At 38.0% G+C, this 27703-nt stretch overlaps 1 protein-coding gene across 17 annotated transcripts; it reads right to left on the bottom strand.

The window, feature by feature from the left end:
* Positions 1-1273: 1273 nt before the first annotated feature.
* On the bottom strand, positions 1274-26810 carry Zfp2 (ZFP2 zinc finger protein). 17 transcript variants are annotated; one of them, XM_048784961.1, is made up of 5 exons: positions 26608-26810; positions 23193-23268; positions 16151-16243; positions 9566-9712; positions 1274-4016 (listed from the first exon to the last, which is right to left on the bottom strand). In XM_048784961.1, exon 5 carries the CDS (start codon positions 3949-3951, stop codon positions 2566-2568), a length of 1386 nt encoding a protein of 461 aa, XP_048640918.1. In that variant the 5' UTR covers positions 3952-4016; positions 9566-9712; positions 16151-16243; positions 23193-23268; positions 26608-26810; the 3' UTR covers positions 1274-2565. The 17 variants fall into 17 exon arrangements, with proteins under 17 accessions (XP_048640918.1, XP_048640870.1, XP_048640860.1 ...); XM_048784913.1 differs by lacking the exon at positions 9566-9712 and adding an exon at positions 16555-16681; XM_048784903.1 differs by lacking the exon at positions 9566-9712 and adding an exon at positions 16555-16687.
* Between the last annotated feature and the right edge of the window lie 893 nt (positions 26811-27703).

Genomic DNA, 27703 nt, shown 5'->3' on the forward strand with positions numbered 1-27703 from the left:
TTGCTGTCTCCTGACTCTCTCATGCCTCTTTTCAGTTGTAAACATAATCATCCTATCTTATATCATGCAAACGCTCCCTGGTAGATGGATGGCTAAATCAGCCCCATTCTCTAACCCCTTAATTGGCCTACCTCTACTACAAAGGCTGAAAGGGCTAGGCTCTCCTTTTTTTAGCCTCCCTTGCTGCTAGGAGTGGTCATGTAACAGTTGTGGCCCATAAGATGCAAGCAGGTGTGTGCTAAAGAGCTTCTGGGAAATCTTTTCTGATAAAAGGCACAGATATTGCTGGTCCTTCTCAAACCCTTTCTTCCTGATTTGAATGCAGACATTTTACCTGAAGCTATGGATGCCATCATGCAACCAGGATGGAAATCCCTTGAAATGTAAATCATTCAATTATTTTATCTGTGGATCAATGCTGACCACCTCCACATTTGTCATTTGAGAAAAACACCCCTACTTGCCTAAAACATTGTTAAGAAGGATTCTGAATATCTGTAGCCAAAGGTCTTCTAATAGGTAAATCCCTTCTCAGCCCTCATTTCCTTGGTCATCTTTCTAAATCTCTCCCATATCAGTAAAGCTACTAAGTCATTTTCAACATTTAACTCACTCTTCAAACACATTAAAATTTATGTGTTTTAAATTGATAATCAAAAACAAAGGTTAGAGCCAGGCACGATGGCACGAGCCTGTAATCCCAGCAGCTCAGGAGGCTGAGGCAGAAGGATCACAAGTTCAAAGCCAGCCTCAGCAATGGCAAGGTGCTAAGCAACTCAGTGAGACCTGTCTTTAAATAAAATACAAAATAGGGCCAGGGATGTGGCTCAATGGCTGAGTGTCCCTGAACCCAATCTTCATTACCCCCCACCCAAAAAAGCAAAGTACAGGGCTGGGGATACAGCTCATTTGGTAGAGTGCTTGCCTCATGCACAAGGCTCTGGGCTCAATCCCCAGAACCATAAAAAAATTAAAGTACTTTATTCTGAAGCATTTGATATTAACTATTCCCATCTCTGTTAAAAATTTCCTTTTACTTCTGTGGTTTCATTGCTTCCTGATTTTCCTGTTTATATTTTTCTTTTGATAGTTCATTCCTCTCAGCTTTTACTGATTCCTCTTTTGCTTCACTTTCCTCACCAGTGACAGTACTCCCAGTGTGCCCTGTACCACTTTTCTTATTCTACTTCTTCTCAGGACTCTTTTCTTGGATGTTCCAGAGACACATCAAAATGCCTTCAAACAGAACACATCATTGTTGCACAAAGATGGCTAATTTATGGGGTTTTAATTATGGAATCCCAATCTACACAAATAGGAAATTTAAGTCATCCTTCTATTTCAAATAGCCATACCTAATCAGTTACAGCTTTTTTTAGATTGTGCCAAATTATAAATTATTGCTTGACTTTTCTTTTCCTATCCCATTATACTGCCACTTTCTTAGTTTATCCTTTAAAAATAAAGAATGAATCTTAAATTATTTTGACTAATCATGTCTAGCCCATATTTAGGACTTGGCAAATTTGTGTGAAAGAAATGAAATTAAACTACTATTATCATAACAGATCTATAAAATATCCCTATGATTGTTCTGAATGTTTTGAGTTGCAAATATTGTGTTAATATGCTAAATTTCCATATTTCTTAGTGTTCATGCCTTCAGTCAATGTCTCTGAGCTCAATCCCTGGTATCAACTATCATTCTGATAGCTGAATATGACATAAAGATATGTATTTATTTGATTCTTCTGTGCTTAAATACAATATTAAATTATGTTGTTTTCTAAATAATCACCTAATTTAACAACAGTTTAAGACTATGAAGAACTCAAAATAGCATGCTATTACATTAAGATTTGTACAATTATTCTATTATCTGGTAGAAATCAGCCTACATTTTAAGGTAGAAAGTAATGCAGGGAAAGAGAGAAGGACATGGAAGGGCATTAGAAATTGGTAGAGGTAGAAAATTTTGACTCGAAACATCCAAGGAAACCTTACTGTGGAAAAGAAGCACCTAGACAACATACATAACAGAGTAAAAGGCCAAAGATTTCCTGGCATCATGGTTTGTAACATTTTAGCTAATAGGGATCCCTCAGACCTTTTACATCCAAAATCTCTCATTTACTAGGTAAGAAAATTGTGACCTGCTAAAAGTGAGTAACTTGTCCAAGTTAGCGGCAGGTCAGGACTACAAACCAGATCTTTGGGCTATCCAGTTAAGCACTGACACATTTTCTCTCCAGTGTGAATTCTCAGATGTCCCAAGGAGAATTTGCAGTATGATACAATAGAACTTACCTTGAGCATGAATGTTCACTGTTTATACATTACTTTTTCAAACCTTCTGTTAAAAAGTACATTTTATCTTTTGAATCAAGATTTCTTCACTTCCATATATATGATTTCTCTGCTGTGGTCTATGTTATCCAATATGGTAGATTGTACATCAACTAAAAATTACCCACAACTGTTACCTTTATTAGGTGTCTACCTCAACATGACTTTATCTGATTACTGAAGAGTTAATCATGATGAAGGGGACAGTAAACACTGTCCTTAGGTGTGAGTTCTTTGATGTCTTGTAAGGTTTGTACTCCGACTGAAGGCTTTTCCACATTCAGTACACTGATAGGGTTTCTCTCCTGTATGAGTTCTCTGATGTACTATAAGGGATGAATTCTTAATGAAAGCTTTCCCACACTGATCACATTCATAGGGTTTCTCACCAGTATGAATTCTTTGATGCTCAATAAGATATGCACTCTGGCTGAAGGCTTTTCCACATTCATTGCATTCATAAGGTTTCTCTCCAGTGTGAATAACCTGATGTACAGTAAGGGATGATCGCCCAGTGAAATGTTTGCCACATACCATACACTCATAAGGCTTCTCTCCAGTATGAATTCTCCGATGTTGAGTAAGTGATGAATTCTTACTGAAAGCTTTTCCACACTGATTGCATTCAAAAGGTTTTACTCCAGAGTGCAGTCTCTGATGTTCTATAAGGTATGTACTTTGGCTAAAGGATTTCCCACATTTGTTACATTTGTAAGGTTTTTCTCCAGTGTGATTTCGCTGATGTAGGGTAAGAGTTGAACTCTTACTAAAGGCTTTTCCACATTCACTACACTCATAAGGTTTTTCTCCAGTGTGACTTCTCTGATGAACAATAAGATGCATGCTTTGACTGAAGGCTTTTCCACATTCATTACATTCATAGGGTTTTTCTCCTGTATGAGTTCTCTGATGCACAGTAAGATTCATGCTTTGTGTAAAGGCTTTCCCACATTCATTACATTTATAGGGTTTCTCTCCAGTATGAATTCTTTCATGTTGAATAAGGGATGAATTCTTGCGGAAGGCTTTTCCACACTCTTTGCACTGATAAGGTTTCTCTCCAGTATGAGTTCTTTGATGAACGGTAAGATTCATGCTCTGACTGAAGGCTTTCCCACACTCACTACATTTGTAAGGTTTCTCTCCAGTATGAATTCTTTGGTGTACAGTAAGAGATGAGCGTTCAATAAAATGCTTGCCACATACATTGCATCTATATGGTTTCTCCCCAGTATGGATCCTCTGGTGCTTAAGAAGTGATGAGCTCTGGCTGAAGGTTTTCCTGCATTCATTACATTCATAGATTTTCTTTCCTACAAACATTCTTTGATTTTTCATTAATTCAGAATTTTGTTTGGAGTCTTTTCCTTGTGAAATCCAATTACAGGATCTTTTTGCCATGGAAATGCTTTGTGGTGTATCAAGGACTGAATCCTGATTGGAAAATCTTTCAAATTCATCCCCTCTACATACCCTTCTCTCTGTGAGGGTTTCCCCGTGGGTAAATGCCATTTGGCCCAGATGTTTCTCCTGTTGCCCCTCTAACCAATTTCCAGGTTCCCAGGTTTCCCCTAAGGTTGAATGCCAGACATGTTCCCTTTCCATTATGACCCCATGGGATAAATCTTCAGTAATGCTGGGTTTTGGAGCTGACTGTTTGTTTTCCCAATCTGGAAAAAAAAATTCAAAGGCATATTAGGAGACAAAAAATTGTATAAGGTAGTAATGAGAAATTAAACTAGAATAACTATTAGATATGTTTTAGAACTTTCAAAGATACCTTTACAATAACATAGAGAAATTGGAAAGGAAGGAAAAAACAGTGAACAAGTTGATGGAAAACAGGGGAACTAGAAGACAGGGATAGAAGATCTACTGGGCAAGCAGAGAAAGGAGTGAGCTCATTAAGGAGTGATGGACAAACAATGAAGATGAACAAAGGGGAAATATTCAGAAGACCTAGGATTGGTGGAAGATGACAGAAAGTCCTGCTACCTCATACTTGATATTCCTACCAGCAGTTTCTTTTTCTCCCATAAGGCTGCTTAGAATTATGTACCAAATAATCTTCATAAAGCATCACAATGTGACATAGTAAAAAGACCGTTGATCCTAGAGTCAGAAAAATGGGTTCAAACCATGACTTTTAACACTTTTTCCTTATTTCTCTTGGTCTGATTTTTCACTGATTTAAATTACAAGTAAAGAAAATCTTATAAGGAGTAGGTAAGATAATGTACACAAACTACCCTTGGGCAACAGACTTGTTTGCAACAAAAATATCTGGACATACTTGAAACTGATGTGATCCACAGGCTTTTTTTCCTTCAACTTTAAGTAGGCTCACAGAGTTAAGAGAATCCTAAAGAGTTCTACACTTTCCTAAATATCTTCTCCAGGAAGGTGAGAACTAGTGGCATGGCAGGGGCAGGCAAAGGAGAACTGTTGAGCTGCTGGAGAGGGCCTAAAGGAAGGAAATTGGAGTCACTCAGACTTTATTTTCTCAGATCCCATAGACAATGGGGGGCGGAGAATAGAAAACTATAATCTCAGGATTATAGTTGCTTATCCAAGTCAAGAGAGCAGAGATAAGACAATAAATCAATGATCTAAAGGCTGTGAGCACAGGCCTGACTGAAGCAAGAGATGCATTAAATGGGTTCCCCTCCAACCTGACCTGTTTATATAAAAAACATAAAAAGGGAAAAGCTAAAAAAAATCAAGACCCCACAAAGTACCCTGAGAGAGGAGATCTATGCAATTAAATATGAAAATATTTGCAGCAACATATGATGAAATGACAGCAGTATCTTGCTCCACCTGACTATGGTCATATCCAGCTATCCAATTCAAGTTCTTTGGGAATAAAATGCTACCCAGAAAGCAAAGCAGAATCCATTCACAAGGTTAGATAATAATAAAGTCTAGAAAGAATTGCCTCCATTGAAAGATACATGGTATCATGATACACAGAAAATATTGAGTTTGTAAAGTATCTAGAGATTCAGGAAATAAATTTTTAAAATTATAATAAGAGGAGAATAAGAACAAAAGAAGTAGCATAAAAACCAAAAGGGTGAATAAATGTTGAGATAATTAAATGTTTCCAGTTACCAAAGACATGAAGAAAGTAAAAATAGCTGGGTGGAGTGGCACATGCCTATAATTCCGGTGGCTTAGGAGACTGAGGCAGGAGGATCACAAGTGCAAAGCCAGCTTCAACAATGGCTAGGAACTAAGCAATTCAGTGAGACCCTGTCTCTAAATAAAATACAAAATTGGGCTGGGGATGTGGCTCAGTGGTCTAGTGCCCCTGAGTTCAATCCATGATACCACCCCCCCACCAAACACAAAACAAACAGAAAATAGATGCTATAGACCAGGAGATGATATGTACAACACAGGACCCATAAAGAACTTGTCCTGGACTTATAAAACAATGTCTATGAAACAGCTAAGCCCATTAGAAAAATGGGCAAAACCTTGAATAAGTACTTATTAAAAGTAAATGTGAATGGTTTGTAAACATAAATAAAGATGCCCAATCTCGGTGGTATACAGAGGAAGGCAAAATACAGGTGTAAAGAGATACCATTAACACATCTCTCTACATAACAAAATGTAAAAATTCAAATAGTTTCATATTTTGTTAAAAAGTATGGTAATGAGAACTTTCACGTGTGGCTGGCTAGTGGGAGTGATTGCTAAAAGTATTGTGAAAACAGTTTAGTACAACTGAGAATAAACAGATTGTGATTTAGCAAATCTAGTTGATAAAAGTACTTAGGTAAATCTGCCTTACAAAGGTATACAAGATCCATAATGCTTTGAGTAACATTATGCACAACAGAAGAAAATTGAGAAAAACCCAAATCTCCATCAACAAGAGAATGGGAAACTAAATTGTCCAATATTTATACAACTGACAAAAGTGATGATGATTAGAAGTGGAGAGAGTGGGTATCATTCCCCTGTTCCTGATCTTTGAAGAATGGCTTGTAGTCTTTCACCATGAATATGATGCTGTCAGTTTATTCATATATGGCCTGTATTATGCTGAGGTTTTTCAGGCCTGGTGGGAATATAAAATAGCACAACCATTGTGGAGAACAGTATAGCAGTTCCTCAAAAAATTAAAAACAGAATTACCATTTAATCCAGCAAATTCCACTTCATGGTATATAACTGAAAGGGTGCACCAATGCTCAAAGCAGCAATGTTCATAATAGCCCAAAGGAGGAAGAAATACAAACGTACATCAATGGATAAATGAATAAACAAAGTATGGCAAATGCATCGATGAAATATTATTCAGTCAAAAAAGGAAATTCTATAACATGGATGGAACCTGAAGACGTTATTCTAGGTGAAAAAAACCAGTCACAAAATAATAAATACTGTGTGATTGAACTTAAATGACATACCTACAGTGGCCAAATTCAGAGTCATAAAGTAGAATGGTTGCCAGAGATTGGGGGAAGTGTTTAATTGGCAGAGTGTCAGCTGGGGAAGATGAGAAAGTTCTGAAGATTGGATGGCAGCGGCTGCTGCATAACAATGTGAATGTATTTAAACGCCTCCAAACTAACCATTAAAAATGGCTAAAATTGTAATTTTCTGCTATGCATGTTGTACCATATACACATATACTAGCTACAGTAAAATAACACCTAAAATTAGTATTATATTGATAGTTCATAATATAAAGGACATATATAGATACTTCAAAAGTATTAGATAATACTCAACACTCACTTCTGATTTGCAAGAAAAAGTTAGCATTGCACTAAGCATAAAAACAAATAACTAGAAGAATTCTCACTGACAAGATCAAGGAAAGGGTTCTTACTATTTATTACTACTTCTATTAAATGTCATTCCACAATTGACCAATACAACTAGGCAATTGAGAAGAGAGGAATTCTCATTCTTCCCTAATTATGATCTATCCACAAAATGACAGATTATTAGAATGGCTTTACTAAGAATTAATGAAGTTTAGTTTTAAGGGTCAAGGACTGAACAATGTTTCAGTCTCTTGACACTTTGCTATGTCATTAAATAGGGACTTTATAAAGCACACAGCATTATGCTCTAGCTCTACCACTCTAAGGGTTCAATGATTATAAGCTTTTATCATTACCGTTATTGTTTTATATTAAGTAATAGGAAGTTCTGTATTCCTTTTTTCTTAAATAGGAGATTTTAGTGATAACTTATATTCCTTTATTGTCTTAGAATGCTTTTTCAGCCTTTCCTGGTTAACTTATAAGATTTCTATAATTTGGGGACTCATTGGGACATGAACAAGAGTCTCTATAACCAAGCACAGATCTTCAGTATTTATGAATAGAATAGGCCATAGCAGATACCAAGAGCTTACATAGTATTGGGGTAGAGATAGGAGGGTTGGGTAGCAGCCAAGGGCAAGTTTTTTTCTTTTATATTTCTTCCACGTTCTTTGTAATAGTTAAAGAACTCATAACAAAACAACTATTTCAGTACCCACCTGACTGAATTTCCTATGTATATACTTGCAATCCTACAATACAGTCTCCACACAGCAGCCAGATCTGTTAAGCATGATAAATCATCATTCACTATTTATTTATTGAGCCAGACACTTAAAAGTGCTTAGGATGAGCAATGAAAAACACAAAATTCTGTCCTTATGGCACTCATACTTTAGTGACAGGAAGGAGAAAAATCAATATAAAAAGTAAAACACCTATTATTTAAGCAGTATGCCTTATGGAATAACAATAAAAGCAACAAAATGGAAATAGGGAATATGAGAAGTAAGGTTTTCAATTTTAAATAGGGTCATTAGGACAGGCTTCATGGAGAAAGTGACTTTTTTGGCAAATTTTTATTTTTAGAATTACTATTACTATTATTTCATTATTTAAGATACACATGACAATAGACTGTATTTTGACATATTATACACATATAGAGTATAACTATTCTAATTAGGATCCCATTTTTGTGGTTGTACATTTTGTGGTTGTTTCACATATGAACACAGGAAGAGAAAATGACATTTAATTCAAGACTTCAATGGGCTGAGAGGAAGTCACAGAAATATCTAAGGGAGAGCAACCCAGAAAGAGGCTAGTGCTGCTGTCCTGAGATAGCAGTGGGCCTGTCCTGTTAAGAATGAACATGCTTTTGGAGTACTTCTACATTTACAATATTCTGTAGGTGAGAAACAAAGATGTGTATTCATTAACATAATGATGTTCATGTTGATATGAAGGCAGATAGGGACTCTGTAACAGTATATAATTCTTGGTGTGTGTGTATGTGTGTTTGCATATATTTACACACACACACACACACACACACACACACACAGAGTTACCCAGGACATCTATAAAAATAATTTAAAATCACATATAAACCACAGGCAATAATCTTCCACATTTAGGAGTAGTTAGGGGTAGCTTCCTGGAGAGCACAAAATATAGAATCCCCAACTATATTTTTAATTTTTACAAAAAAATTTAAAACTTATTTATTTATTTATTTACTTACTTATTTTTGGTACTAGGGATTTAACCCAGGGGCATTTTACCACTGAGCTACATCCCCAGTCCTTTTTTATTTGGACACAGGAACTTCACTAAGTTGCTGTTTGGCCTCAAACTTGCAATCCTCCTGCCTCAGCCTCCACAATTGCTAGGTCCAGTTTTAGGCCCAGTCTTAATAATAAATTTCTAATACTTTATATATATATTAACTAAAACTTTGTACATAATGTTAATTTTTGTTTCCTTAATAACTAAATATGAACTGATTTAAGTCTAATGACCACTGATTAAATTAAAATTCACTGCTTTCTATATTACTAATAATTTTTCTTCATTTAAACAATAACAAGCTAGCTAGCATTAATATTGGCATCAGGAACAGCATTTCTCTTTCCATTTGCTACTCATCTTTTTTCATACAAAATCTAACAAAGCACTCGATAACTATATAAATAATACTTTACTACAGAAAAAGATGAATCAAAAGGAAAATTAGAAGCTCTAGTTTTCTAGTTTACTAGTTATATTAGGAAATAATAGGAAGCCACAGCAAGGCAAGAAATCAAGTTACGATTTTTTTTTTTTAAGAATTAAACTTGGAGACCAAAACACCTATGTTGAATTCTGGCATGTTATTTCATTCTGAGTCCATTTCTTCCACTATAAAAGGGGCTAATAATACCTACCCTGTAGATTTGTTATGATGAGTGGATTAGGTGATGACTGGGGAGGAGCCGAGCACAGTACTTAGTCGATTCTTTCTCTTCTTGGCTTGGACAGGATACTAAGAGGACTAAATAGTAGATTAGTCTGGCAGTAATATCCAAGAAAATCTGGAAAGAACAAGAACTGGAGTTTGTAAGTCATCATGTTCTCTGGGTCTCATTCTTGACAGATAGTTTCTCCTTCTCTATTGGATACTTCTGTCCTTAGAGCTACAGTCAAGTCTTTCTCTTATTAAAAAACATACCAGAGGCATTATACCTCTGTCTGGCTTCTTTCAGTTCTTGTTCTTCCTTCCTTTTCCTTCAGAGCCAACCTTGTTGAAATGGTAGACTGTACTCATGTGCTTCTCCTTCACCTGCTCATTATTGTATTTTCTTGTTTGTTTCTCTGTCACTTTCCCCCCCAAAGAATACTTGCCTCAGCACTAACAGGGCTCTTCTCAGAGTGGACTTAGACCAAGTCCAGAGGCATTTTTTTCATTTCTTTCTCAACCCTGTTGCTTTCCCTCTGCTTTTCTCTCTTTCCTTGACCCAGCTCTCCTGGCAACACTGTTCTCCTCTCACATTCTTTCTGTCACCTTTATGAGAGCATCTTTGGCCCCCGGCCAAATGTTACCCCGGCCTCGGGGTTCTATCTGGGTGCTTCTGAAATATTCTCACACACTCTCTCTGATAATTAACCATTTTTCATTAATGTGAATTTCACAAATATGGTTACGACTGCCGAAGCCACATTTTTCACTTGATTTCTAAAAATTTTACTTGATGTCATCAACATTCACTAAATAAATACATTAAGTATTTAGTCTGGTAGGTAATGGAATAGGCAGGAGGTACAAAGAAATATATGCTCAATAAGGCAATTCAGTGCTAGTATGCAAATAGATATTCAAAGAGACAAGTAAAATACTGGGTGAAATACAATAATAAATGAATAATCTTTAGGATCCAACCCAACAGAGAAGCCTGATGGGGGTAAAGGAGTGAGAGAGGAAAACACTATATCAAAAATGTATTTTCTTCTGCTGTTACTGAATGCCCAGTAAAGTTACAACGTAGTCCTAAATAAACTCACTAAAATAATATAGGGAATGAGGGAAAAATCTTGCATGTATATATACCAACAACCCCCCAAACAACCAAAAAATAAATAAATAATCTTAAATATCTTCATACAAACAAGAAAGGTTAATTAAAAAGACTGCTATCAAAAAGAGGAGGAGCCAGGCATGGTGGTGCATGCCTATAATCCCAGTGGTTCAGAAGGCTGAGACAGGAGAATATCAAGTTCAAAGCCAACCTCACCAACGGCGAGGTGCTAAGTAATTCAGTGAGACCCTGTCTCTAAATAAAATACAAAATTGGGCTGGTGATGTAGCTCAGTGGTTGAATGCTCCTGAATTCAATCCTTGGTACCCCCTCTCCTTCAAAAAGAAGAAACATTTAGAGAACAAGAAAGTAGCTCATGGAAATAAAAAAATCTGATAGAAACATTTTTTTTTTTAATACAGAAGAAATAAAAAGAAATAAGCACTCTCCTCTTCTTCTACCTCAGGTCTTTGCACATGCTATCTCCTATAGTCAGAATGTCCTCCCATATGGCCCATCAATTTATTTGAGCATCTGTTCAAAAGTCACCTGTTCCCTGACCACCCCTATAAACAAAGTCCTGTTAACTAACTTAGTCCCTTTATCCTGCTTTATTTTTCCATGCAGCACCTACAACCATATTATAATCATTAGCTTTCTTTCTTTTTTTCTTACTCTATATCTTGTCTTCCTTTCCTCCCTTCCTTCTTTCATTCTTAGTTTATGGTGTCCTCCACTAGAATGTAAGTACCTCACGGCAGCTGCCTGTTTTTCTTACTACTATATTCCCACAGCTAGTAACAGGGCCTAGTATTCAGCAGACATTTGTGGAGTGAATAAGTCATTTACATATGAATAAACACCAATAGCAACAGTAATCAAAGCCAGAGTAAAAGACAGCTATAATAAAAGTGATTAAAGCTCCCCTAAAAGATCCTGTTTTGCCAAATAAATTAGCATTAAAAACATAAAATAGTTTCCAAAGTTACAGAATATGCAGCAAGACCCATTAAGATGTAATATACTCTTTGACCTATAACTCCACTCCTAGAATCTGATTCTTCAGAGTTTACTGGAAACCAGCAGTGATGGTCCTAAAGTTATTTTTTTCCCCTGTTGTGAAATTGAACATTCTTGAAGAAACTACTGTGATAGAATTTCTTCAGGCAAGCACCAGATGAATAACTTCTTTCACAGGGAACTGTAAACATGGGCAGGCTTACTGAAGTCCTGCAATGGAGGACACTAGAGGATTATAGGGGCTATTTCAGCCTTTAGAAAACATTCCATTCCTTCTGACTTTTGTACCTATTAGATGAACCTGTTTTAATGTTAGACTTAATTGACCAACCATAGCTTGACAAAGAACAGACTCCTGCCTTGACCAATTTTCTCACTAAGAATATAGTAATAATAGGTAGCAGACAGATATGAGCATATGGAATTGAGGGGAAACTGCCCACCCCCCAGAATTTCTTTAAAAAAGCAATTTCCCTAAGGTTACTCCTACCCTACCCTGGTTTAAGTCAATAGGATATGTTATATTCCTCAGCAAACAACCTGTTATCTGCAAAGCTACTATCTCCATCAAGAAGGAGAATATAAGTTACCCTAAAAGGGAGACCTTTATATATACCAAAAATTCCAGGACTCAGGAAGATAGGATAATTACAAACAAAGGTCAATGACCATAAAATCTGTAAGAACAAGTTCCAATTGGAACCAATAAGTACCCGCTGAGGTAACCTAGATTTGCTTTTAGATCTAAATTTAACATGTCCTTTTAACAGTAAAATTCCCTCCTCCCCCCAGTAAGTTTTGCTTGGGTACCTGTGGTGTGGGTAAGATCATGCGCAGTACGGACTTAAAAATCTGAGGCAATCCTACTGTCAGTCAAAAGTTGAAAGGTGGTAACTAGGCAGAACACTCTAGAAAATTTCCTAAGATCTCCAATAAAACTGGGAAACAAAGGGGGCTCATTGTCAATCTTCCCTGAGACTGTTTTGTTTCCCTTCTAATAAACTTTGCTATATTATTACTAAGTCTCGTATCTTTCTGAAATTTTATCATTGCAGAGCACAAGAGCAAGAACAAAACAAGATCTCCTGTATCACTACGATACCATTCAGTCCAGTGGTCAAATTTTACCACTCTATCTTAATTGCCTATGTAATGTCCCCAGATTTGTTATCTATTCAATGTATCAACTAACCTTTGTTTTAGGTAATAAGTTGTAACACCTACTATTTTTTTTTGAAACATTCATTCAAGAGAACTTGAATCTGTGCTCCTGGGCTGAGCCTTGTTTGGCTCAAACTGTTTTCTGATTTCCTTCAAGGTACAGTAGTTACTTTGCATGGATACTTTTATAATTTTTTTAAAATCTCTTTATGAAGGGTCACTATTATGGCAGCTATTATGAAGACAAACAACAATAAGTGTTGGTGAGGATGTGAGGAAAAAGGCACACTCATACATTGCTGGTGGGACTGCAAATTGGTACAGCCAATATGGAAAGCAGTATGGAGATTTCTTGGAAAATTGGGAATGGAACCACCATTTGACTCATCTATCCCTCTTCTTGGTCTATACCCAAAGGACTTAAAAACAGAATACTACAGGGACATAGCCACATCAATGTTTATAGTAGCACAATTCACAATAGCTAAACTGTGGAACCAAGCTAGATGTCCTTCAGTAGATGAATGGATAAAAAAAAATGTGGCATATATACATAATGGAATATTACTCAGCAATAAAAGAGAATAAAATCATGGCATTTGCAGGTAAATGGATAGAGTTAGAGAAGATAATGCTAAGTGAAGTTAGCCAATCCCAAAAAATCAAATGCCAAATGTTTTCTTTGATATAAGGAGGCTGATTCATAGTGGGATAGGGAGAGGGAGCATGGGAGGAGTAGATGAACTCTAGATAGGGCAGAAGGGTGGGAGGGCAAGGGATGGGGCATGGGGTTAGAAATGATGGTGGAATGTGATGATCATTATTATCCAAAGTACATGTATGAAGATACGAATTGGTGTAAATATACTTTGTATACAATCAGAGATATGAAAAAATTGTGTTCTATATGTGTAATAAGAATTGTAATGCATTCTGCTGTCATATATAAATAACAAAAAGAAAATAATATTCCTACAAGACAGCCCGCTAGAAAAATAGTGTGGCTTGAGAGGAGAGCGGGAAATTAGCCAAACATTAAACCTCTCCCAGTACATCCTTTCACAGTGACAGTGAGCCCTGAGGGAAAAGCAAACTTTCATCCCTTCCTGGGTTCATCCCCAGCACCTCCACCAAAAGCAAACATTCACCCTTTCTTAACCACAGTGGGTTCTGAAGGGAGAAAGCAGATACTGAAACTCTGGGCCCTGCACTTTTATCATTTCCCATTGCCAATGAGTCCTGGAAAGAGAAAAACAAATAGTGAAGCTCTAGATAACAATGGGTCGAAGAGGAAGGAAGAACAACAAGTTCTGAGCTTTTCTCAGTGACAAATTTTACAACTGCTTTCCTGAGTTGAAATTTTCACCTGTATAGCTAGGTCCCTGACTATTTGAATCACACATCCATCGTCTCCAATGACTAATTCACCCTCACTGTAAACTGTAAAACTGAGGCTCCTTCTATAACCTGGAGACCATTTCCGTATCCAGAAAATGAGTCCTCCTATGCCTGATGATTGACTCTGGGACAAAATAAACGAAAGCTTGATGATCTGTTTGAGGTCTGCTTCTGTCCCAGTTATTTGTATTTTCATTATGATGTCAAAACCATGTTGGTTATTTTTGATTATTCTTTTTACTTTGATAGACTTATACTATCCAGAGAGCATATAAATATTTACTAGCTCTTTAATATTAAAAAAATATAAAAAGATATGATTCGACTGGGGATGCAGCTCAGCAGTGGAGGACCTGTCTAATGTCAGAAAAATGACAATGGTGAGAACACCAGGTTAAGAGAATAATTCTATAAAATGGGCCCACAGTGCTGACCCTGCCACATTCTTTCTTTGCTAAAAACACAATTTGCATGCAGCCCTTCCTAGCCTAAGTGGACAGGATATGTCACATTCCTCAGCAAATGGAGGCAGGGGTAAAGGATAGGCAATCAGTGTAGGTAATGAATGATGGGGGTTGGGAGGGTGACAACTGGTTATCAATGGGTTGCTAAATGTTAACTTCCACTATTGTGCTCCCTGGTACTCTGAGTTGCTAACAATTAACTTCCCACCTCCTGCTCCTGTTTTCACATATATGGGGAAAAAAGAGAAGACAATAATTAAAGACAATAATTAAGAAAACAAGTTGTACCCCCTCCCACAGGTTTTCAGCTCTGAAGCCCCCTCCTCATCGGGGAAGTCTGTCCTCTATCACTTTCTTAAATAAAACTTGCTTTCTATGCTTGCCTTGGCATTCCTCAGGTATTTAATCGTCAATAGCAGGTTCCCAATCTACACTGGACAGGTATCACTAGCATGCAGGGTTCTGAGGCTTTGGTTCAATCCTCAACATCATGACCAAAAAAAGAAAAGATAAGATACTTTTACGTAACATAAGGAAAATAAAGATCTGAAATGCATTTCTGCAGAAATAAGCCAGTGATGAAATCTAAAAAAAGAACTTTTGGTGGTATGACCAGGAAATAAAGATTAAGAAGCATTAAACATTAAAAGGAAAATGCAATTGGATGGGTAGTGAATGCAGATTAAAATATTGGGGAATGAGGGTTGTGGCTGTCAGTGGTAGAGCACTAGCCTAGCATGTGTGAAACCCTGGGTTCGATCCTCAGCACCACATAAATATGAATAAATAAAATAATGGTATTGTGTCAAACTACAACTAAAAAAATAAATATTAAAAAAATTCAGGAATGAAAACCAAAATATATACAATGGAAGACTGATAAAAATTAAAATGAAGCTACAGTCATTTTTCATGTTTTAAACATAGACTAAAAAACACCTATCTGAGGTAGAGGAAGAAGAATGTTGGATACCTTTAAATGTGAATAAAGCTTCCAAATGTTAAATAGTAAGGGAAGGGAATTTAGGGATATAAGTTACAACTTGGAAGAAAAATTCATGAAAGACAATAAGAGGAGACACATTATTCAGAGGAGATAGAATGATAGAGATTCAATTCAAAGTCTAGATGAAGATAGAAGAGACTTCTAACATTTACTGAATACTTAGTTTGTTCTAGGAGATGAACAAGTTATACAAATGTAGTGACTCGTTTAATCCTTGTAATGTATGACTTCCCTCCAATATAAGGATGCAGGCAAGAGCTAGAAGAATGTGCCCCATCAGTAATCCGAGGTGTCCTCAGAATATATATCAATTGCCACTAGTCTCTCCAGACCCAAGGCTCCCTGAAGTGATTTCTCCCCATTGAAATACACTCAGGTATGTCTCACATAACAAACCCTGACACTTACCTGGAGAAGCACACCCTGGGAGTTCTTTGTTCTTCAGATTCAACTCTTCTTGTTCCAGCTGGGAGATCACAAGAGGTTTGGAAAGCTGATGCCCTGCAAGGGAGGAAAGAGAACAAGTTTGGGTTTTGAACTGAGTCTAAAAACCAATCCCAGTATTGTTCTGATCCCTTCCTTGTCAACGTTTCTGAAACAAAGGAAGGTGTAGCTTATGAAATTTCCCATTTTCCACTCTCTACAGAAAAGACCGTTCACCTTGAAAGAGGGGACACCGAGCAAATACCCTAAGACAATGCCCTATAAAAGCTAGGATTTCCAGTCCAAATTCACAAATTTCAGACGTTGTACAGGATTGGGGGGAAAAGGTGTCAAGAGGTAGGTCTTGAATTACAAGGAGAAGTCCTTACCCAGTGAGACCAGGTTCCTGTAGTTCTCCAGCATCACCTTCCCATACAAGTTCCTCTGAGCAGAATCTAGGTGCATCCACTCCTCCCAAGTGAAATCCACAGACACATCCTTGAATGTCACTGATTCCTGAAACTATAAATTCCTCCTCAACAAGGGATTATGCCAGTAAAACCCTCTGAGGGCCATGAAAAACCAAGTACACTAGGAGGAAAAGGGCTACGATAGAGATCTGTGTGAGAAAAACATGCTACCTTCTGACATTAAAACAACATCTGCAGTGAAAACAGATATTATTACGAGATATTATCAGAGATAAATATAACATAGAAAGTGGTTTGGGAGTCAAGAACAGGAAGAGTTGGTATAACAGAATGCTAAGGTTTGGACTTGGAGGGGGTGTGTCTCCAAAGATTGTGTAAGAAACTTGGTCCCCAGGATGGCAGCATTAAGAGGGTGAGCATTTATGGGGTGGGGCATAGTGGGAGGTTGTTACTAGTACCTCCCTACTCTCTTGACTTCCTATATTGCCACATGATCTCCTTTTCCATGCCCTTTCACCTCTGTGATACCATCTGCCATTAAGCCTTTACCAGAATCAACTAGAAGCCAGTGTCATGCCTCTGAATCTCTAAACCTATTAACTAAATAAGCCTCTTTTGTTAATAAAGACCCAACCATGTTTATTTTGTTATAGTAACAGAAAGCAGACTAATACAGGGAAAGGTAGTAAAAGCTGCTCTAGATTTCTACTGGAGAAGAGGTGATGATGTTCTGATCACTTCCTATTTAGATCATTGGTGAAGAAAGGATTTCCTGCCCTATTCATTACAAGATAACGAAACATATGACATTAGATACATGAGATGTACAATAATTTATTAATCACATCGAGTCATAGACCAGGAAGGAAGACCTCACACACTATGCAGGGTCACACAAGGGTTTCACTCAGAAACAGAGTGAACCAGCAGGACTGTGAGAAGCAGGCTTTGTAGTGACAAGAAGTAACCCATGGTTACTGTGGAATGATATGACTGGCTTATCTGAACAATTTCACAGGCTGACAGGGAGGTGCAATGGTTAGGTGGAGCACTAGGCAGAATACATCTGGTCAAGCTGATGGTGGAGATAATTGGAAGACAGCCTTTCCTGCTGAGTGAAGGCATATATGGTGAGAGCAGGGAAACTTGCCACTGGGTCTCATGGCCTAACTCCCCAGACCATGAGACCTAAAGATGTCAAGAGAGTGTGCTGGCCTTACAATACATTGGGAATCCCACTTATTAGAGGAAATTATGTGCAACAGGATTGACCTAGAATGTGAATTGTTTATCTTACAGAGACCAGCTTCAATTGAAAAAGGCATTTCAAATTTGTAAGTCCATTGCAGCCTTGTTCTCTATTCTCTATCCCTTAATAGAGGAACTAAAACACTGTAAATATTTAATACCTATTAAATGAAGGAACACATAACCAAGTGTGTGGTATCTATAATAATAGCTAGTTGACACTTTTTATTTCTTGGCATTTTAATCACTCATTTCCCATTATCTCCTGTATAGCTCCAAGTCATTAGTCATTCAGAGAAGGAGTAGCAAAAGTGAAGAACTACCTATAGCCAGTTGATATTAAGAATCTAGGCCAATGTCCATTAATGGAAGCTGATTAAGTAAACTATGATACACTTGCACAATGGAAGACAGAAGCCCTTTACATATTGATACGGACAATTTCCAAGATATATTGTAAAGTACAAAAACAAAAAATAAGACATGGGGTGTAGAATCCTGAGTAAATATTAACTTTTGTCAACTGTATAAAAATTAGGGAAAGTATATATACATATGGATTTTTGTTGTTTCTTCTGGAAGCCTCCATAAGAAATTATCATCATTGCCTTTGTACAAGAAGGGATCGCTAGGAGGCTCAGATCAAGGGGAGAAAGCAGAGATTTTTTTTAAGTGCTCATTAATATATATTGGTTTTTTTCTTTGTGTGGTACTAAGGATTGAATCAAGGGCCTCATACATGTATAAAAGCACTGAGCTAATAAACCCAGCCATTCTAATTTTATTTTGAAACAGAGTCTCACTAAATTGCCCAGGCTTGTCTTGAACTTGTAATCCTTCTGCCTCAACCTCCTGAGTGGCTAGGATTATAGGCCTAGGCTACCATGCCTGGCTAACTTACATTTTTCAACATCTGAATATACATGTGAATATATCAGCCATTCAGATTTCAATTAAAAAAAACTAAAATCTGAAATCATGAGCAAATATAAAATAAACCCAAACTGAGAAGCATTCTACAAAATAATTGGCATGTATTCTTGAAAAGTGTCAAAGTTGCTGGGTGTAGTGGCAGATGCTTGCAATCCCAGGGGCTCAGGTGGCTGAGATAGAAGGGTCATGAGTCAAAACCAGCATCTGCAAAAGCAAGGCACTAAGCAATTCAGTGAGACTCTGTCTCTAAATAAAATACAAAAATAGGGCTGGTGATGTGGCTCAGTGGTTTAGTGCCCCTGAGTTCAATCCCCAGTACCAAAAAAAAGGCGTCATCAAGTACAAAGACTATTCCAAATTAAGGAAAATTAAGGAGATATGACAATCTAATGCAATTTGTGATTCTGGCCTAGGTAAAGAATATTTTGGGAAAGGTGGCAAAATACAGTAATGTTTGCAGATTAGCTAATAATGTTGTAATCAGTGTAAGTTTCCTGATTTTGATAAGTGTATTTTTATTATGTAAGATAATGGCCTTAGTTTTAGGAAACACATAGTGAAATACTTTGGAGTTAAATCATGTCTATGACTTTTTCTCAAATGGTTCAGAAACACACACACATACACACACACACACACTCATATAAGGGAAGAAAGAGAATGAAAACAAATATGGTAAAATGTTAGTCCAGGTGAAAGTTATCCTAAAAATTCTTTTTATTATTTTTGCAACAAGTTTTCCCATCTGAAAAGTTTCAAAATAAAAGGTTCCTTTTTTTTTTTTTTTTTAAACCGTGAGATAAAGTTGGACATAGTGGTGTGCACCTGAAATCCCAGCTACTTAAGAGGCAGAGACAGGTGGAACACTTGAACCCACTGAGTTTGAGGCCAGCCTAGGCTACATTAAAAAACCTGCTTCAAAAACAAAAATTAAAATTAAAAAAAACTCCACACAAACAAAAATGAGACAGCATTTTCTATCCTTGGGAATAGCTAAAATACAATGTGTTACAGGTTGAACTGCATCCTTCATAAAAGATAAATTAAAGTCCTAATTCTTAGTACCTCAGAATGTGACCCTATGTGAAAATAAGGTCACTGCAAATTTAACTAGTTAAGATGTGGTCATAAAGGAGAAGGGTGGGCCCCTACTCCAATATGACTGGTGTCCTTATGAGAAAATGTCATTTGAAGACATCAACACGCAAGGAGAATACCATGTGACAAAGAAGGTAAAGACTGGAGTTATGTAGCTGTAAGCCAATGAACACAATGACTGCAGCAAACCACCAGAAGGAAGTTAGGAAAGGGCAAGGAAGGATATTCCCACAGTTTTCAGAGAAAGGGTATAGCCCTGAAATTGCCTTGATTTTGGACTTCTGGCCTCCAAAACTGTGAGACAATCAATTTCTGTTGTTTTGAACCACCAGTTTGTAGTGCTTTGTTACAGGAGGCCCAGGAATATGATATATCAAGCATGGCAGAGGATGCTGAGCAACTAGAATTCTCAGATCCTGCTTGTGAATATTTAAAATGGTACATACACTTTGGAAAACAACTGACTCCTATAAAGTCAAACATACACTTGAGCCAGCAATTTCACTCCATGTATCCATTTATTTATCTAAGAGAAATGAAAGCATATAGTCACACAAAGACTTATACATGAGTGCTTGTTATAGCTTTATTCATAATAACTAAAAACAGAAAACAAAATGTTTATGATGAGTGAATGGATGAACAAAATTTGGTACATTCAATAAACTATTAGATATAAAAAGGAAGGAACTACTGCTACACACAACAGTATGTGTGGATATATCTGAAAAACAGTGTGTTAAGCAAAAAAAGCCAGCACAAAAGTGTATCTCCTGGTATGGTTTCATTTGTGTGAAGTTCTAGAAAAGACATGACTAAACTATAATAATAGAAATCAAGCAGTGGTTTCCTGGGATGGGTGATATGGACTATGATAAGAGAAGAGTTCTGACATGTTCTAAATTAAGTTACAGACCTAATAGAGGGAAGAAAGAGATAAGATAAGGCTACACCAACCCATAGCTTCAAGGTAAGTCAACAGCAACAACAACAACAAAAGAACAACAAATGCTCCACATTCCTTGACTATATGCTGAAAATTACCCATCAAGGCTCTACCTCATTCTGCTTTTGAAACCAACCAAATGAGAAATAGCAAAAACTTCTCTTTATGGACTAACCTATCCCAGGACTTTGCCACCCCCTCATATAGGGCTCTATTTACTATAGGCTCGATGTAAACGATTTATGTTTCTTCTCCCAAAAATTTCATTATAAATGAAATGGACATTCTTCTACCTGATATCTGGCCATGCTGCTGGTGGCCTAGGATTGTCCCAGGACCCATCCTTCACCTTTTGGCTAGAATCTGTATAGCTCAAATACTTTATTTTCAGAGACCTCTTAGTCTTGAAAGCTTCACAACCAGAAGGGGACATGAGTATACTTTCTGGGGCAATGAAAATGTTCTACATCTTGATTGGGATAGTGGTTATGTTAGTACATATATTTGTCGCAGCCAAATAATTTAATGCTTTAAGTGGGTTATTTCATATTCATTATATCTCAAAAAAGTGGATTTAAAATTTTAACACTGAAAAATTTCAAGTAACATTATTATTATTACTACTACTATTATTTTGGTAGCAGGGATTGAACCCAGGGTTGTTTAACCACTGAGCAACATTCCCAGCCATTTTTTATATTTTATTGCTGAGTTGCTCAGGGCCTTGCTGAGTTGCTGAGGATGGCTTTGAACTCAGCATCTTCCTGTCTCAGCTTCCTAAGCCGCTGGAACTACAAGCGTGTGCCACCCTTAATTAACATTAAACAGCAAATCAAATCCAGGCTACTGATAACCAAATTACAATCTTCATTAACCAGAATCTTCCAGATGACCCACATAAACATTCCCCTCTTCTAGAAAACTCCCTTCTCTAATATTCATTATTGCTTTATGGTTTTTGTTTGTTTTCCATGGTGCTGGGGATTGAACCCAGGGCCTTGCACATGGGCTAGGCAAGTGCTCTACCACAAAAGCAACAACTACAGATTCCAGGAAAACTAGCAGGTTCTAATTTCAAGTAATAAGTCAGGGCTCCTCACTTCTGATTTCAATTTCATGGTTTCCTCTTTCTGATTAACACTGCTTTTTTTCCTACACAATTTTTCATTTTTATTTTTATTTTTATTTTTTTTGGTATCAAAGATTGAACCCAGTGGTGCTTAACCAGTGAACACTTCCCCAACCCTTTTTTATTTTTTATTTAGAGATGGGGTCTCACTGAGTTGCTTTAAGACCTCGTTAAGTTGCTGAGGCTGGCTCCGAATTCACGATCCTCCTGCCTGAGCCTCCCAATCTGTTGGATTTATAGGCATGCACCACCTCGCCTGGCTAGAAAAACTTTTATCATGCCAAGTCTCTTAACAAAATTCCTCAGACTGATCTCCCAGGTACCTCTTCCATCCCCAGGCCTGCCAGGTCAACATACATGCAAGCTCCTCTTTCCACTTGACTCCAAATAGGGCATTGGATTCCCTCTATGCCAGTCAAGCATGTCTCACTATCAGTGACTGCTACCCTCACCCCACCAGTGAAACTCTAAACTACCAAGTTCTTGGCTGGACTAATACTAAGGATGCCTAGCAATTACCAAATACCTTCAACATTACAGGAACCAAGCTAAGGCTCTTTTCACTTGCATTATCTTATTTGAGCTTTGAGAAAACCGATGAAGTAAATGAGATGAGCCATAGGTAATTCTTAACAATGCCAGATGTATGGCAGAAATTCAGTTAATGCTGTTATTTCTGTCATCAATATGAAGAAGTGATGCTTTAAGGAAGTCAAGTCACTTGCCTAAGGCAATGCAGATATTAAATAGTAGGGTCAGGATTTAATATTGGACACTCCAACTCCGTTATATAGCAGATCCTCAACATTTATCCATTTTCAACCCTTTAGATGGGCAAACACCCCCTACTTCTCCTAATCTCTACCCTGATATTTCTCTTCTCCAGACTCTGGAACACCAATAATCTGGGAACATAACCATACTTGATCTTATCATTATTTTCATGTTTAATCCTTATAATTGTATCCTGTACAGATGTGTCCTCTTTTATAATACCTGAGAGCCCATAAGCCCTATAAACACAAGGACCATTTCTCTATGATTTTTGTTCCTTTTCTGATCCTTGAACACCATCAAGAACCCAGCAGGCCAGGGTATCAGTGGCCTGAGAACAGAGGGACACTGAGGGAGGCTTTGCAAAAACTCCTCAACATTCTGATCGGCAATAGCTTTGTCCTGTGTAATGAATCCCACACACAGTATGAGAATAAGAAAGAGGTTTGAGAGAAAAAGATGTGTCACCTGAGCTTCCAAAGGCAGAGGCCCTGCAGCCATCGCCTTCTTCCTTCCTGTGGGGTCCTTCCTAGGGAATGTGGAGCTGAGGGAAGGACAGGAAATCATGAGAAACTGTACTCCTGCAACAACAAACAAAGTACCTACAGATAAATAGGAGTGTAAGGAATCTACATAGAGAAAATTACAATTTTTATTTGTAGTTTGCTCTATTAAGTTTATTTAGATATATAAAGAAAGATGAACATAGATATACATACTGAATTCCTGGATAGGATGTCACAGTATTCTAAGTTGTCACTTCCATGAAATGAATTTTTGAACTTATACTCCTAATTAAGCTAAAATGGAGTAACAATATTTTGAAGTTAATTATGCAAATTGTTTTGTACAACAGAAAGAAAAATATTTTAAAAAGAATACTGATGAAGCCGGGTGCATAGTGTGGCACATGCCTGTAATCCAGCTTGAAACAGGAGGATCATGAGTTCAAAGCCAGCCTCAGCAATTTAGCAAGGCCCTAAGCAACTTAGCAAGACCCTGTCTCTTAAAAAAAAAAAAAAAAGTGCTGGGGATATAGCTCAGTGGTTATGCACACACCTGGATTCAATTCCTAGTACCAAAACAAAAAAAATACTGATAAACACTATTATGGTTTGGATATGAAATATTCTCCAAAGCTCCTGTGTTGAAGGCATGGCCCTCAGTACAGCAGTGTTCAGAGATAGGGCTCTTGGGAGGTGACTGGATCAAGAGGGCCCTAATCTCATCAATGGATTAGTGAATTAATAATTTGATCGCATTATTGGGAGGTGGTAGAAACTGTAGGAAATGGGGGCTAGTTGTAAGAAGTAGGTCACTGAGGATGTGCCCTGGCAGAGTGTATCTTGTCCCCAGTCCCTTCCTCCTTTCTTCTTGTTTCCTGGCTGCCACCAGGTGGCAGCTTTCCTCTGCTATGTCCTTCTCCCAAGGTTTCTACTTCCATTTAGGTTCAAAGCAATGGGGCTGACCATGGACCTATGAAATTGAGAGCCAAAATAAAGTTTTCCTCCTCAAAGTTGTTTTTCTCAGGTATTTGTCACACTGACAAAAAGCTAACACAAAGACAAATTCCTCATGTTCACATTCATATGTGGAGACTAAGTAAGTTGGTCTCACAGAAGTACAGAAGAGAGGAGGGGAGAAAAGAACAGAGACAGGTTGACTATAAGGTATAAAAATACAGTTACACAGGAGGAATATGTTTTAATATTCTATAGTACAGTATGGTGACTAGAGTTAATAATAATTTGACGTATACTCCAAAATACCTACAAGAAAGGATTTTAAGTGTTCCCAACACAAATTTTTGATATGTATTTGAGGTCATGGATATGCTAATTATTCTGATTTGATCATTGTACACTGTATACATGTACTGACTGTACACTTCACCTGAACCTCATATAGTCAATTAAATATTTTAAAATAAAATAGAACACTGATGACAGTTTGCCCAACCAGAACTTTTAGTTATTGGAACACAGTATTACCAAATAGGCAGAACACTCATTCACCAAACTATCAACTGTATAAGGGGCTCACCATTTTAAGCTGTGAGAACAATTGTACGTAAAATAGATAAACTCTGTGCCCTAATGAATATTATTATCTAACAGGGGAAAGGACCAATGGAACAATTTGAAGTCTTTCCAATATAGATGATTCGTAAAAAATGTACACATAAGAATTCAGGGGCTGAAAGTATAGCTCAGTGGTAGAGCACCATAAAAAATTCAGGATATGAAAAATGTGGCATTTCACATTAGTGAAGAAAATTATTCAAAAGGACTTTCCATTTGGGAAAAACTTAAGATGTACATGTGTAATGACACAAAAGTATTAGAACAAAGTACAGATGAGGCTCCCTAATAATGATGTTAAAGACCCAAACATGAAGGAATTGTTTTATGTTTGATATGAATATGTAACATCTCTGCTCAGTTAGGAAATATGTGCTTGTATATCAGAAAATTTAAAAATAAAACAAAGGCTTGGGATATATAGATCAGTGGTAAAGTGCTTGCCTAGTATGTGTAAAGACCTGGGTTACATGCCCAGCATCAAAAACAAAAAAAAAAAAAAAAATAGTGAATGCCTGTAATCCTAGCAATAGTGAAGCCTGTAATCCTAGCAGTTGGGAAGGCTGAAGCAGGAGTACTACTTAGGGAGGCCCTAAGCAACTTAGCTAGAACCTGACTGACTCAAAAACTCAAAATAAAATAAAAAGGCCTGGGTACCCCCTGGTTTAAATCCCTGGTACCAAAAAAAAAAAAAAAAAAAAAAAAGCAAACTGCATAAAAATTCTCCTAAATGTTCAAAATGCAACTTAAACAGCTTATCATTAGCACCTCTCAGAAAGTTAAAGAGTAAGAAGACAGGTAGTATTAAAAGACATTGTGCCACTGACCTAGAAATATCCACTTGAAGAGACTGATAGACTGCGACAACAATGCAAAACCGTACCTAGCCAGATTGTCTATATGTATTTATATAAAAATATACTTATATATATTTTTAAAAAATTGGGATGCAAAGAAAATTAAGGACACAGCCATACTTTCCCTCATACTCATTAAATGTCGATGAGCTTTAGCTGTTTTTAAAATTGGTATAAGTAAATGTTTTCAGCATGTTTTTTAAAAAAGTTTATTCTTTATCTCCATTGAGTGGCAGTTACCCAAAAAGTGATGGAGCTTAAGATTCCTGCACTTTAACCTTGCAAAATGCATTTCATAACTCACTTTTAATGGGTAAATGGAGAAGTGATACTAATATTCATATTTCCTTCTAAAAACAAAGTGATAATATACTTATACACATGTACAGATTTTGAGAACTCTCAAATGATTTTTGCTCATCTGAATTTTCTAGTTGACCTACAGTTAAGTTTTAACAGGAAAAATTCTTCAAAAAAAAAAAATCCTGAAGTAGAAATCTGGCTTCCAGGTTCTTTTGAAGAGATGGGTCAAGGGGAGCCCACGCCTACGCCCTTTTTTGGAATCAGGAAACCACTGCGTGTGTTCTGAGTTGCGGTTTACACAAAGGGCTGGAGTGGGAGACCCCGGACTGTTGTTCAGCATCCCTCGAGACTTCCGAGGGGCAGATCCCCTTCACCTTGGCGACGAGTTCCAGGACTAGGATGCGCGGGGCCCGGAAAAGCCCTGGAGAAGAGACCCGGGGTCCGAGCTACTGGCCATGCCTTAGGCCCCCAATGACCCTTCGAACCCCAGAACGCCATGCCAAGTCTCCCGCCCCCGCCGCTCCCGGGCTGTGATCCAGCCTCGGCGCCCTCCTCGGACAGGTGGAAGGTCTGTGTCAGGGATATTCCTAGCTCTGGGGGTTCTCACCACGGCCTGGCTGCTGGGTACCTGAGGGGGCGCACCTGCAGCTCAGTGGCCCGGTGGAGGAGAGGACTCTCCCCGAGCCCAGCCGCTGCCGGCTCCGCCCCGCGGGCCGCAGAGGCCTCCCCCTGCAGTTCTGGGCTCCTCCTTCGGGATCCTCTGAGGCCCGCCGCGGGTGCACTGCATTCACCCTCTCGCAGAACAAGCCGGAGCGGCCAGCCGATGTACGCAGCCCCGCCCGACGCGTTGTACTACATTTCCCACAAGGCTGCCGGGCCACGACGCTAGCGTCAGAGTGCGCAGGCGCGGGGCCACCTTTGTGCGGCGGACGGAGGGTGGCACCTGTGCCTGTTGGGGTTGCCCAGAAAGAAATGGATGTGCATTATGTCTTTATCCCTGCTTCCCCAAAGAAACTCTTCTTAGATCCTGTCGGATGGTAGTGAGGACAGACATCCTTGGCTAAGCCTGATTTTTCCTTCTTGGAAATGAGAGGAACCTAGAGGACCCTTTGCAAAGGAGTAAAGTAGTGACACACCAGGTACGTGGTGGATACTCCATAAACACTACTATATCCGGTTCTCTAGTTCAGTGTCAGGAGCTTCTCTGAGAATTTCAATATTATCGCTGTGTAAAAATCCGGTAAAATCCTTCAGTTAAATGTGTGCCCTGCGTTGAGGTAGTTTCATCAGATCTGCCCCTTTGGAATTTGCTGAAGTGTTTGGCATTTTTGGTGCAGAAAAATGACACCTTAATTTGTAAAATTTGGTTTTCCAAAAATAACTGTTAATTTCTTCTGCCTCTTTGCTGAGACAAAGCCCATGTCTTGAATCAAACTTCACCCAGTCTTCTAGAGCCCTGTTTTGACTAGGTCTCTTGGGACTGCCAAGCCCAGTTTTAGCAAGAATCCTCTTAAGTCTCCCACCCTGGACTGTTGTAGGGACAAAGGAGGCAAGGCACTGAAGATAGTAGGAAACAGTTTTATTTGGCTGCAGCCAGGTTCAGAGGGTATAGCCTTTGCTGTAATCAATCAATCCCCTGAACCCCGAGTTCAGGGAGTTTCGGAGTTTTATACCCAGCATGTAAGGGGAGGGGCTCAGAAGTTCACAGTCTGCAGAAGTTCAGGTAAAAGCAGCTTTT

Source organism: Marmota marmota, unplaced genomic scaffold (assembly GCF_001458135.2).
Source record: "Marmota marmota marmota unplaced genomic scaffold, marMar, whole genome shotgun sequence".
NCBI classification, from domain to species: Eukaryota; Metazoa; Chordata; class Mammalia; order Rodentia; family Sciuridae; genus Marmota; species Marmota marmota.

Coding starts and splice junctions, on each gene's coding strand:
- Zfp2 (XM_048784894.1), bottom strand. CDS start 23,291: ATGATTTCCTGTCCTTCCCTCAGCTCCACATTCCCTAGGAAGGACCCC. Junction 16,244..16,554: donor CAGGAACCTGGTCTCACTGG/GTAAGGACTTCT, acceptor CCTCCCTTGCAG/GGCATCAGCTTTCCAAACCT. Junction 4,017..16,150: donor CCCAGGGTGTGCTTCTCCAG/GTAAGTGTCAGG, acceptor TTTTTTTTCCAG/ATTGGGAAAACAAACAGTCA.